Genomic DNA, 13,807 nt, shown 5'->3' with positions numbered 1-13,807 from the left:
AGAAGAAGAAGAAGAAGAAATCTATCATTCAATTCCTTACTTATATCGCACCTCTCGTACTTTAAAAAATAACACAAACTGATTCACAAAACAGATACTAAAAGACAAATCCTTCCCCCAGTAGGTTTGTGTCTTGGGGAAGAACTTAAAACATCAGGTGCATGTGGATTGTACATTAGCAAAATAAATATACTCCTGGGAGCACTTTAGGGGCGTTAGGAGCTTTGCTCAAGGGCAAATGAACTGTGAGTTCAGAATATATCAGTGACAGCTGAAAGGTGCAAAGTACATTCTTAGCCCCTCAGTCATGTTTGCCTGGGATACTGTACACCAGTTGAGTAGACTGAATCTTTTTTTTTTTTCCAACAAAAAACTTGTCAAACGAAGCGAAAGGTGAGCAGGAGCACTACAGGGAGACCATACGATATTCCCTACAGGCCATCAAGATCTGAGGACAAATCCGCCCTTGTGAACTTCCATGAACAGAAATGACGTCTTCCGGGCCTCCAAATTAGGTCACAGTGCAATTGTCTAATATTCCTTCATGGTAAATTGTCCTTATAACCTTTGTGACCTTTTACCTCATTTTGGAGACAGTGAATTGCATCAGTTTTAAAACGCGATATAGTTCCTCTAGTCTACCGAGCATCACTTTTAAACTCAGCTGTTCCCACTGTGGCGCCTCTCCTTTGCATGTCACACATAGCTCTAATGCACTGTGATCGGCTCCTCAGTGCTGCCCTGCCCCGTCCGACTGCCTGCAGTGTGACAGAGGGGCCGGTAACACGCTGTCAATACAGGGCAAGGTGGAGTGGAGGGGTGGGAAGGGGTTTGGATGGAGCAGGGGGGGCGGGGGTAGCAGATTTGGATTTTCCACTCTCAGCTGGACGCCTTGTAGCGAGCAGTTCCCGTGGACACAAGTAAACATGGAGGATACAGGATCCAAATCTCTCATTTCCTGCTCCTACCATGAAATTAGCATTAAAATACTGAAGTGAGAACATAACGCACTGCCTGACTTGGAGGCCTCCTAAAAAAAAAATGTGAGCTGCTTGTCTTTGAAAAAGCTAAAGTTGAAATGTATTTAAATTTATGCTAAACTGAACAGGATATACAGAATATGCACGTTGTATATAAAAAAGTCCACATGCCAGGATTTTTTTTTTATAGAAATAAGATTTGCACCGATAAATCATGTCAAAACAATGCAACAAAATGGAAGGAATTATAAATCGTTTGAAATACCAATCAGTGCTACCACAGAACCTTTCTTGGGCTCCGGTAGGAGGCGAAGCAAAATACAGGAAAAGCCTTCTACAATATCTGAAATGTATGCTGCCTCATTCAAAAGCGATGGCAGTTGTGTGCTGACTCCCATTTAACAAGAGTTTGAATGTGATTGGCTAATTCTCAAAACGGTGACATCCTCCACCCCACTTATAAGAGGGTGTGCACACTTGTGCAACCTCGGTTTCTAGATAACTTAAATGGTTGAAGACGTTTTTAAATTATTTATCTTGTTTTGACGTATGACAAAACCTTTTTGTCATTTTTAGAGGGGTGTGTAGACTTCTTATATCCACTGCAGAGAATGGATGATGGATGGATGGATGGATGGATGGATGGATGGACGGACGGACGGACTGACGGACGGACGGACTGACGGACGGATGGGCGGACAGTTTCAAACCAATCAACGCGTAGGTATACAAATGATTTTGTGACTGATTGCCCTGTACAAAATGAAATGTCTTGAATGTCTGCCCATATGGAACAAAACAACTGGTCATAAAATTCAAATCACCCCCAGAGGTGAGGAACATGAAGTTAGAATGACGCCTGTCCCACCTGACCTACAAAAGTTGAAAAGTGATACTCATAAAGGAAGCATTCATAATCCAATTTTACTATCCTACCACAGTCAGCATGAAACAAAATGGACGCAGCCTCCTTCGGTTTGTGTCATATACATGATGATGGCAACTTGATGACTTCAGCAGTGGTGAAGCTCACAAGGAGCCTGAAAGAGGCCGACTGACATGAGAAGCATAAGTGGCTCACAGCTGGTGTCTGCAAAGAAGGGTGGAGAAGGGCCTGCCGGCTAGGGGGCGGGGTCTGCGGGTTAGGGGGGTCGCAGCCATGGCGACTGATGGAGGAGGAAGTACACAGATGTCCACAAGCTGGCAAGACCGTCAATGGGGGGTGTGAGGACACCTGTGTTTACATCTTTGTTATGTCTCTCATATTATAATCTTCGAAGAAAAGTTTCTTTATTACTTTAAAATATTTATATTTTCTTTTGTAGCAGTTACCTAACTCATCAGACCGCATACGACTTTTAAAGGCATACACGCATTTACAGCCATAGTATCTAGCACCAAATGTCTAGATTGCAAAAACAGTGTTTGTCGGTGCTGGAATGTGTTCATCAAAGCTAAATTCAAAGACACAATCACAGATTTGCACCTGTACACAATGAACATGGGAGATATATTAGGATTGTTGTAGTCGTAGCACCAAACCAATACACCTCAATCCCAATCGCTGTTCTTTAATATTTGTTGCCAGCCTTTCGTGGCCTCATGAAATGATGCGACAGTGAGGATGATGCGCTGGGAAAGCTTCCATCTCAGCAGTCCCAACACATTTCATCATCATCTCCCTTAAAGCCCACTTCAGCGTTCTGCCGAGTCACCGCGGCAGTCTCAAGGAAACAAGTCAAAGCAGTGCCGTCGGTTTGACTCCCGCAGCAAATCGCCGAATCGGCACGAAAGGCAGGAAGGAGACAGAGGCGTCGTCGCATCCGTCAACACTCGGCGTCGGCGTGACCTTGAGGCAGCCACTCGAAAGCCAGATGCTGTGAGGCTCGCTTACACGCTGGCACCAACTTCAAATACTCGCACGAAAAGAGACAAACATGATTGTGACGAAGTTAATGTTTTCGCAGAGTGACATCTTGGTTTATTGAAACGATGGCCTTCAGTAGCGTGCAACCGTCTTGTCAAGGCCGAACTCTCCCAAATTATAATTCTTAAATAGATGTAGACACATCCTGCTTGTGTTTCAATTTTGGTCGTTAAGATTCATGAGTCTCTGAGAAATTAAGGTAATTTGATCACAATGGGGGTAGCATGCCTGCCTCACAAGTCTGAGGTTTGGGCACTTCCTGTGGAGCATGTTTCATACTCTGGCTTCCTCCCATTTTGAAGACTCTAAACCAGGGGTGTCACATCAGACAATACCGTGTTTTCCATTAAAAGAAATCATTGTTTTTTTGTTTGTTTGCAGTAATTAGCATTAGAATATAGTTAAGTTTCATCATTACTCACAAAACTGTTGAAAACACTGGCAAAAAGAGCTTGTTGCAACATGGCACTGGCTGATCTCTTATACTCTGCTGCCACATGCTGGCCATTTTTTGTAATAACTACCATTGCTTTAAGTGACCTGCTTAGGTCTGAAGCTACATCAAAGCCACCTTCTGTATGCTCTAGCATTAAATCAGCAAACGTATAAATACGTTTTTGGGAGTGAAGGGCAAAGTATTAAAAAACGTATATATACGTTTTGGGGTCTGAATGAGTTAATATTGTTATATTGATTAATTATGAATTTAAAAAATAATTAATTAATTAATTAATTAAATTCACTAAAAAAACACACACAAAAAGAAAAAAACAGTGCCTTCCTTTCAAAAATATTTTCTAAGTGCGCGCCCCAACTTAGCTTTATTTGCAGTGGTGGGCCCCATACAGTGATGTGAGTGGCTGGCTTTGGCCCCTGGATGGTCAATTTGACCCTCACTCTAAATTATGCATTGGCGGGAATGTGAATATGATGTTGGTGCTATGTCGTTATAAATATAACAGAATTTTGTTAATATCATGCCAAAACAAAAAACCTGGATCCAGACCAATCTGTAATGAGCTCACAAATGTTAACTAAAAACAAACTACAATGGATACCTTCACCGAAGCCAATCATACCTTTAATAAAAACAACAACAACAACAACAACAACAACAACTCAAACACCAATAAAAACACCAATAAATGACTGTGCTGCATCATGACTGTAGTGGATTTCTAGTAAAGGAAGAGCTGAGCCGTAAAGACAGCAATAAATAAAGCCTCATCAGTTACCATGGAAGCTTATTCACATCCGGAAAAGCCTTGAGAGGATTATTAGGAGCCTAATCATCGGCAGAAAAAGGTGGAGGCAACAAAGGATGAGGTCATGTGATGAGAAGTGTAGCTTCCTGATAACCATTGGCGGCATCATCCACACTCTTGCTGAATCACTAGCACATCTCACCCTCTTTCTTTGTTTTTATATCTTCTCCATTGTTCTACACCATTCCGAGAATGCTCATGAGTCACTCCTCCTCCTGCATGTGGGAGGCTTTAGAATATGGTGGATAGATAAGAGCTAACAGGGGGATTGGACTGTAGGTGGTAGCCGTGGTGGATAAGTTAGACTTAAGCTTAGGATCACCAATTTAAAAAAAAAAAAAAAAAAGTAAACCAGACTTTTCTGTGTCTGCTCTTTGTGGGGTGTCAGTGCATGTGCCATCGCAAGTAGCTTTGTCTGCCTGGAGGATTTTCTAATGAGGGGCTTTTTGGAGGAGGATGACAGGCCGCTTTGCTTGTCCTGTCCATGAGGAGGGGCGTTTAAAGGAAATGAGCAATGTGCTCTCCGTGAATGCGACTAATAGTACACACTCCGCGCAACAACCCTCCTCTGATGCCCTGCTGGCATCTTGGCAGCAGCATTAGCAACAGGGAAGTCTGAGACTAGCTGCCATTTTGTCAAAGACATTAAAAACCTGTAATTTAGCCTCCAAAATGTGAGTGGTACAATGAAGCCAAACTAGGCCATAACTGTAAGCCCCTTTATGCGAGACACTCATAGCCAGTCGTAATATAAAGTGCACGTGGCACCTGCATGATCTAATCCATTTAAATGGAGTAGGCTCCAGCTCCCCTACAACACCATGAAGATAAGCGCCATAGAAAATGGATGGATCGTGCAGTCATTACTCAGTTTGTGTCTTGGTTACGTTCTACATGGACCCTGACACTATCCTGTGTTTTTTTTTAAATCCTAATGTTAGAACTGAACACAAAGATAAATAAATAATAAAGAAAACAACAGTAAGCCTCTGAAAAGTTGTAGGTATGCAGAGAATAACAATAATACATTATTCATGAAATCACAATCAACAGTTTTACAAATGGACCGTTTGGAATGCAGTGCATATATTTGGGTAAAGGCAAACAAGCCATCCACTGTCTCAGTGCTAAACCTGTTTATCAGACTAGGCTGACATATGCACAAGTTCACAACAATTGGCCCGTTTATCTCTCAAGCAAAAACGTGTGAAGGAGAAGGTCGAGCTGGTTTATCAAAACGGTTTATATTAATCTTTCAGTTTATATGCTGATGAAGATGAATACGCAAATACAATAAAAACAAATTATATGCAAAGTTCCATAACAACACATTTGCATTTTTTTTGTGCATTCGATTGTTCAGATATATTATATTTTGATATATATATTTAATGAAAGTGCAAATGGATGAAGTGTTGTGAACTTGTGTACTGTATACTGTACAGTGCGTTAAGATTTATATGTACCGCAACATAGACACAACATACACAAACAAATACTGCCATCTGCTGGTTGCCTACAAAATTACAGCACTATTCCTAGCTTCTCAAGTTAAAGTGGAGACAGATATAACATATCATTACCTACGTATCACACGTGTTTTAACCGTGTTTTAAAAATAGAATTGTAATTTAGGCTATGATCATTATGCACTAAAACTACTTTTAGTTTACATTCTTTGAACGTGAAGTTAAATACGCCCGGCTCAAACTTCCTTAAGACATTTTCAAAATAATAGTCACCTCACCTGGAGGGGAAAAAAAAATCATGGCATAGTGGCACACCACCAATTTGAAATAATGATGATAATAATGAGAATTTTGTCTCGCTTTACACACAAAGTTACTTAATGTGGAACTTGGATCTGTCGTTTTTGAATAAATAATAGGTTAATTTGGCCTTCCACCATTTAGTGGACTGGAACTAGCAATTAATTGTTGTGTCTGCCACTAAAGGTGAACAAAGATACTCTTTTGTGGTTAACAGATTTCAATTTTCGAACCAAGAAGTGACATTGTGTCATTTTCCAGGGCACGTGAGCTGACCACACATTTGTTGTGAATCTTTATTTTACACTCGTTATACTCTTACTCTGAAAGTTTACCGGATGTCACGGGTCGAAAGTTTCCAAGCGGGAAGCGCTACAACGCAGAGAGCGTGTGTCAGTGACTCGGTGTGTAGTCAGTGCGTGTTATGGTGGCGGACGGCGCACACGCAAACTCCTCGTCTTCGGGTTCTTTCCACGGCGACGGCCCCACCACGTTGTGCGACGAGAGGACCATGTCGGTGAACGACGTGTACGTGCTGCGACCCTTCAAGCTGATCGCGCTGCTGTGCGTCTTCCTGGCGCTCTGCTTGGACCTGGTGGCTCTGCTCAGTCCGGCCTGGGTCACCGCCGACCACTTCTCCCTGTCCCTGTGGGAGTCGTGTTCCCAGTCGGAGCCGAGGCAGCCGGACGAGGAGGCTTCGTGGAGCTGCTTCTCCACTCTAACTTCTGGTCAGAAGCTTTCACTCTTTGTATGCGCTTGTATTTCTGCTGGATGCTCTTTGTGTTTGGATACTACGGGGGAAAGTTGGATAATTGTTTGTTAAATTGGTTAAAAAAAAACAAAAAAACGGTAATAATAATATTATTTCAAATTTTCGTATTGCATCAGTTGCTTTGCTACATTGTACAGTAATGTCAGCAACACCCAAAACATGAAATAACACGTGTTCATCTTGGGCTTCCCTAATTATGTCATCATTACTAATCATGTATTCTCTTTCGATCACATTACTTTGGCACTGACTTTTTTTTTTTTTTTTTTTTTTTTTTTTAATTGAGCCAAACTCTTTTACTTTTTGTTCTTTTCCCATCAAAGTACGTGATTGTGAATTGTTGGTGCCATTTTCAAGCTATATTACTTATTTAGTAAAACCAAAGGGCTGGTGATTTAGTTCTTCACCATATTAAGACAAAAATATTTGGCTTTTGTCAAAAAAAAACAAAAAAAGCCAATCAGGTATATTTAAAACACAGTAGCAGTGAGGTGTATGACAAACATGCACACTGATTCATAAGCAGACTGGACATGAGGTTGAATAGAATCCGTGCTGATGGAGTTACAGCCAGCAAGGTAGTCACCGGTCACGTGAAGGAGCTGAGCCCCTTTTGTTTACACATCATTTCTGGTCTGTTATGTGTTTTTATGTCTCACACACTCACAAAGTTAACAACGAAACCTTTCAGTTGTAATCACGTGGCTGCTGTGTTTACATCCTCACCCCATTGTTGTGCACTCGGGGCAGCCAGGATAGAGAAATGTAGTGCTGTTTTCTCTTTGCCATCAGTAGAATCCTAAATGTTGACATTAGATGCTGACTTTGATAAAGTCTCACCTGATGGGGCCGGGTCATCCCATGTGAGATTGAAACAAAGGAAAAGACCGGAACACAAAATGTTTGTTTTAAACATCTTCATCTTTGACGCTATACCATGCCACGCGCTTCTTTTTCTTCCAAAATAATATTGTAGATCAATCAATATGTGGAGAAACTTGTGAATATTGTGAAGTTTTTTTTAAATGTGTGCATGTCAATCAGTAATCCAGGTACAATATCATAAACAGAAAGACAAATACTAGACTGTACCAGTAGACGTTAACATGGTTATCACCGGTAACTTTCAATGATCATGTTAGTAAGTCGGACGGTAACAAATAAACATGATGAACTGATGTTTACATTTGAGAGGTATCGCTAATTAGCCACAAGTTTGTTAGCTTATATCTCAAAATGGATATTTAAAACCAATTTGTGTTGTTTTATCGTTCTATTTTCAACCATACTTCAAAATGAAGAAAATCTGAGAGATAACGTAAACATTTTTGGTTGATTTTACAATAAATGATCCATAGGCTAAGCATTTATGCTAGCGTTTTCTAGGAAGAGCTTGGTCAACTAGCGACACTGGAATTTGAAGGGTCCACTGTAGTCCGATAGATGTGACTTTATTGCTTACATACACATCTGTTTTATGTCTAAATGATATTGATGTTGTGTTCACTGTTGTACTCTCACATATGTACGCAAGCTACAAAGAATGTAAGCGGAAACAAGGCTTTGGCCCGAGTTCTCATGTTGTGGAATGTGTGAGACCAAATGGGAGGTGGGTTTGTCGCTTTTGAGAGTCTGCAGATCCCATTAAAACAACAGCGGAGGGGTGGGTCGGGGTTAAAGGGCCATTTTGCCAAAAGGCATAAGCAGAGGTGTGAAATGCGAAGCCCAGTCTTGACACCTTACCCTGACATACTCACATATAGTGAAAAGTACAGAAATTATTCATTGCGCTGGTGAGAGGCGTCTGATCGAAATTCTAACCACATGATGCGTTAAAAGCTGGAAGCAGAAAATGCCTGCGGAAGGATAAGCCTTCTCCTTGTGTGCTTCTTATTCAAATGCCATTGAGCTGTTATCGCACGGGGAAACGCTCCTTTTTCTCTCGCACACCGATTGTTCGCCTCATCCCATGCAAATGATTCTTTTGAGCTCGGTCCCGTCGACTGTCTCCTGACACTGACAAGTGGGATTTTCAAGGATGGGATACACAACAAAGCAGCCCAGAGAGAGAAGGAATATCTTTTTTATTTTTTTTTATTTTTTTTTTGTTTTTTTTTTTTTAATGTGCTTGACTACGAGCAATATGTGCTGGCAGTAAAGTCAAAAGTCAAGCAGCACTTCTTATCCTCTCACAAACATATTTACATCGTCAAAATGTATTATAAGTCAGTGAGGCAGGAACGTGACTTCAGCAACCACAAACCACAAGTGGTAGTATTTCTTTTTACTTTTTAAATGCCAAAGAAATGATCACAAGTTTTTTCACCAATGCAGGCCAGTCATCTCCATGACAACCACTTTGATTTTTTTTTTTTTTTTTGGATGTAGCTATGACTGCCTTGTGACTCCTAGTAAATTTTGCTTGGCTGATGTTCTAACGTTATTACGCGTGTTCCCTCCCGCAGACTGGCAGATCGCCACCCTTGTGCTGCTGGTAGGCGGCGCCGCGGCAACCCTGGTGGCCTTTTTGGTGGGCCTCATTTCCCTGTGCCACGGGACGCAGAGGAAGCACTACCGCACTGTGGCTGTCTTCCTTTTCACTGCAGGTCAGTTATTCCTCTCCTGCCTGTCTATTCATATTTTTGCTGATAAGCAGTGGTTGTGGTTGGAGGTCAGGACCAAGAAGGCCTGAACACTATCAGAAGCACTGACCTACATTTACAGTCTAAATTTTATTCCCGTCAGTCTATTGTCTTCATTTTGTCATGTTTATCTTGGATGCACTGCTTCTTGTGCGTGTAGGTCTGTTAAATTTTTTTTTGTCCAATCAGATTTCCGCTACCAATAATTGTGGTTATATTCCATTTTTGTGTGGTATTGATTTTTCTTTAATTGCCACGAAGGTTATTGTTGTTAGTGAATATTAACAAAAAGCTAAAACTAAAATCGATAAAACAGTCACCCTTAATGAAAAAATGTGAGTGCTTAAAAAAAATAACAAGCTGAAACTACATTTTAAATATCTAAAACTCCAACTGCTCCGTTTATATTAAAAAAATATATATACAGTGTACCCTCGTTTATGTGTGCTATGCTCCAAAAACTGCAGCGTTAATTAAAATAAATAAATAAATAAATTCCTGTTAATTATATAAATATTTTTATATTTTCTTTTGTTTGTTTGTTTTTTTCCATTTTTTGACATTACTTTTACTTTATTATGAATGCTTTTTCATTCATCATAATGTTCTTTTTTCATTTACAGTAGTATATCAAACCTGCTCTAAAAATGAATTAAAACTAACTTTAAAATTTTTTTAAATTCCACAGAAGCACGGAACTGCCAATGTGGAGTAAAAAGTTTTGACTGGGCTATGTTGTTCGAACGTACTGCCAAGTCGTTCGATGGTACTGTAAAGTCGTTCGAATATATTGGTAAAGTTGTTTGAATGGCTTGTTAAAATCGTTCGAGCATATTGCTAAAGTCTTTCAAACGTCTCGAACGTACTGCAAAGTTGTTCGACTGTATTGGCAGCGTCGTTTGAACGTTTTGGCAAAATCGTTTGAACGTATTGGTAATAACGTTTGAACATGTTGGTAAAAAGTCGTTCTAACACAGTCTTCACAGTCATCCAAACGTATTGATAAACTCGTTCGAACAAATCGATAATGATGTTTGAATTTCTTGTTAAAGTCGTTCGTACGTTTCGATAAAGTTGTCCTGACAAGTTGATAAAGTTTTCCGAACAAATTGATAAATTTGTCCGAATGTCTTGGTGAAGTCACTCGAACATCCTGATAGTTGTCCGAACAAATTGAGAAATTCGTTCAGACATGTTGCAAAGTTGTTCGAACATACTGATAAAGTGTTTTGAACATTTTGGGAACGTTGTTCAAACGTATTGGTAAAATATTTGCCAAACATAGCAATGGGGTATTTTTCCATAATGCAACGATTGTACAAGTCAACATTTTTAGCATTTAGCCAACATTTACCAATAAATTTGAACAGCTTTGCAGTACGTTCAAAGGACATAGCCCAGTGAAAACGGTTTACTCTACACTGGCAGTTCCACGTTTCTGTAAAAAAAATAAACATTAAATCCAAAACTACTACAATCCTGATTGCAACACGATAGTGGCGGTATTACAAGCTTAAATATGGTACTGCAAGTCCCCATTGAATATCCAGGTACCAAATACACTGCCCGCCAGTGGTCGCAACACATCACAAAAAAAGAAACAGGAAGGAGGCGAGTCCGCCTTCAGCCCAACCACAAGCTTTTCCAGGCAGACAAAGTTTTATTTGTTCCAGAGCTCCTAAGAAATCACGGCTGCTGAAGGAGAGAAGCAGTGGTGCGTTGCTTGAGCTCATTTCTTCTGTGGTGAGCAGCCCAGAGGCCCGCTTGGCCCGCGGGCCAAGAAAAAGCAGCCACAGAATTTGATGCAGTACCAACAATGGGAAGTCACGGAACAGGGAGAAAGAAAAAAATAAAATAAAGAAAAGAAAGCATCACTTGCATACTTGAGAGAGGGGAAATGTTGACACCAGTGGGGGAGTGTCCATCTTTAAAGCATATAATTAAGCTATTTTAGAAATTATGTATAAACAGTCTTAGTTTGTATTTTACTTGTGTTGAAAGAAGTTAATCTGAGGACTAGTTATTAATGTAAATTTTAAAGGGCTTGTGAGAGAACTTTGTCTTTGTTCCTCGATGAAAACGGGAGGCATAAAAGCCGAGTGTGTGCATAAAAGTCAACTAATGGCTCTCCCGCTGCCTGCTAGCCATTTACTGAAAAGCATGGCACGCCAGTGTTATCCTTTCCTGTGTGCGTAATTGCTCCGAGAGCCTGGCGAGAGAGAATAAGGCCGCCTTTACATGCGCACAGACGAGCAGGAGCGTATTGAACCCCCGTTAAATGCCCCTTGGCAGCGCTGCGCTATTTATTTTCTGTCCAGAAATATGACCTCAGCTCAGTCTGGGCTCCATCAACACGGCCACATTCTTTTGGGCCGCCACCACTCCTACCGGGAGGAAGGAAAGGCGGACGAGAAGTCGCGCTGAAATCCTCAAAGCCGCAAAGACTTAGATTAAGGAAAATGACTCAGAGTGATACAAGCAGCCAAGTTTTTTTATTTTTTTTTTTTTTTTTGGCAAGGTCAAAAGTCCTTGGTTTCCATTGAGAGCGTTGTAGACTTGTGCCATGCAAAGCTTTTAACTTTTATCAAGCACACAAGTGTTCTTTTGTTTTTGTTTTGGTCTTTGTGGTCTGCTATTGATGGTTTGACGCCAATGATGACGCTTTTATATAATGTTGTAGATTTTAGTTTTACATAAGTACAGCAGCTTTGTCACAGAAAAATTTAGCTTTTTTTTTTTTTTTTTTTCTCCAAACTGCTTCACTGGCTTTTTTTTCCCTTCACTGTTTGATGACATTCTTTTTTACAAAAAAAGGAAGAAAAAAACAAAAAGAAACATTCATTTTCTCCAACCTACGTCACTGTCATTTTTTCTTCTTGTACCGTGTTCAGGAACAACATTCTTTGAAGAAAAAAATGTTTGTCATCTTTACAAGCATTTCACTAAAAAAAATGGACATGCTGCTTTAAAAGTAACATGTTACTGATTGTAATATAGATTGTGTAGTTTATATAACACTCCCCAATTGTGGTTGTAGATTGCAGTACAGAATAATCGGAATAAATCTCACTATAACATTAAACATGAAGAAAATGGAGCAATAGCTCTCCAAGTACACCACAATTATCAGTAGCTGTTCATCAAAAATGAGACAGATTTTTTTTATTCCTAAAAATAATATTTCACAGTATAATCCACTAACATTGTATACTTAAAGTGCAAAAAAAATACTAAAATTATGATTCAATAGTGAATTACATTACATTTAAATTAAAAAAATGACCTAAATAAAATTTAGTAATATAACTACACTGGATAAGCAGATATTTACTGTAATTCTGACTTGCATACATATTTGGATTACATCATCACCATAGCAACAGAACTCCATTGCAAACAGATGCCCTGCCCCCCACCCCTTTATTTTGTGAGCAAGCCTAAAAGCAAAATCAAGTTTGTGACTCTCCTTTTTTTTCTCATCTCTCCCCACCAGTTGTTCTGCAGGCCTGCGCTCTGGTCCTGTACCCGATCAAGTTCATCGACGGGACGGTCCTGCAGACGTATCACGAGTTCAACTGGGGCTACGGTCTCGGCTGGGGCGCCACCATCTTCATGCTGGGCGGCGGAGTCCTCTTCTGCCTGCGGACGGACATATACGAGGATGCCATGTACTGACGCCACTCACACAAATCCGGACCTAAATTCTCTCTTGGTTATTTTTAGTCAGGTTGTGAAGGCCGCAAGTAGGACAGGTCTGTTTGAATAGAACACCCTCACTATACTCTCACAACACTCACCCTTTGCTCACAGCGTGTCCCTCAGCCTGGCCGGTATCCGGGTGAAGTGGCGACCTTTCTGGGCGGCCACTAGTTGCTGGACATTTCCATCATGTGGTGATCTGGATGTTTGTTGTTGGACAAAATGGACAGTCAGGTCTGAACATTTCAAGACGACCATGTTTTGGCCTTTTATTTTGGCCTGTTCTTTTCCTAGCATTACAATGAGGAGATTGTTTTCAATGTATTCATGGCACCACCTTCCCTGCATTGTATCATAGAGTATCTTCTCATATCACAAGACTCGGCTTTTATATATATGATGGAGCTACTGTATTTATAGTTTGTGTGCAAACTCACGTTGTTTGTCTCCAATGAAAGTGTAAATGTGTAAAAACTGTTTGTACATGAAGGAATTTCCAGAATAAAAATGGCCTTTTTGGGAGCTGTGATGTTAAGTCATTAGTGTGTCTTGCCAGCAGAGGTCAAACATCTTGACCTTTGGCCCATGTGTTGAGCGCAGACACAAAGAAGATTTTAACTCTTTATTCGCCATACATCAAGAGGCGGAGAACAAACTTGACTAGGCGAGAAACAATGAGAATGCATCGAGAATCACGAGACGCCAAGCCAGTGGCGTTCCTGCCATTAGGCGGATTAGGCAAATGCTAGGGGC

The 13,807-nt window shown here is 40.5% G+C and overlaps 1 protein-coding gene across 1 annotated transcript; it reads left to right on the top strand.

The window, feature by feature from the left end:
- Positions 1-6,271: 6,271 nt before the first annotated feature.
- Positions 6,272-13,576, top strand: LOC144006228 (transmembrane protein 47-like). The gene is made up of 3 exons (XM_077504973.1): positions 6,272-6,669; positions 9,179-9,319; positions 12,849-13,576. The coding sequence occupies exons 1-3, from the start codon at positions 6,366-6,368 to the stop codon at positions 13,028-13,030; spliced, it is 627 nt and encodes a 208-aa protein (XP_077361099.1). The 5' UTR covers positions 6,272-6,365; the 3' UTR covers positions 13,031-13,576.
- Positions 13,577-13,807: the final 231 nt, after the last annotated feature.

The sequence above is a fragment of the Festucalex cinctus genome, chromosome 18 (assembly GCF_051991245.1).
Source record: "Festucalex cinctus isolate MCC-2025b chromosome 18, RoL_Fcin_1.0, whole genome shotgun sequence".
NCBI classification, from domain to species: domain Eukaryota; kingdom Metazoa; phylum Chordata; class Actinopteri; order Syngnathiformes; family Syngnathidae; genus Festucalex; species Festucalex cinctus.
The sequence above is the reverse complement of the archived record's forward strand: the minus strand, read 5'-3'. Positions and strand labels throughout refer to the sequence as shown.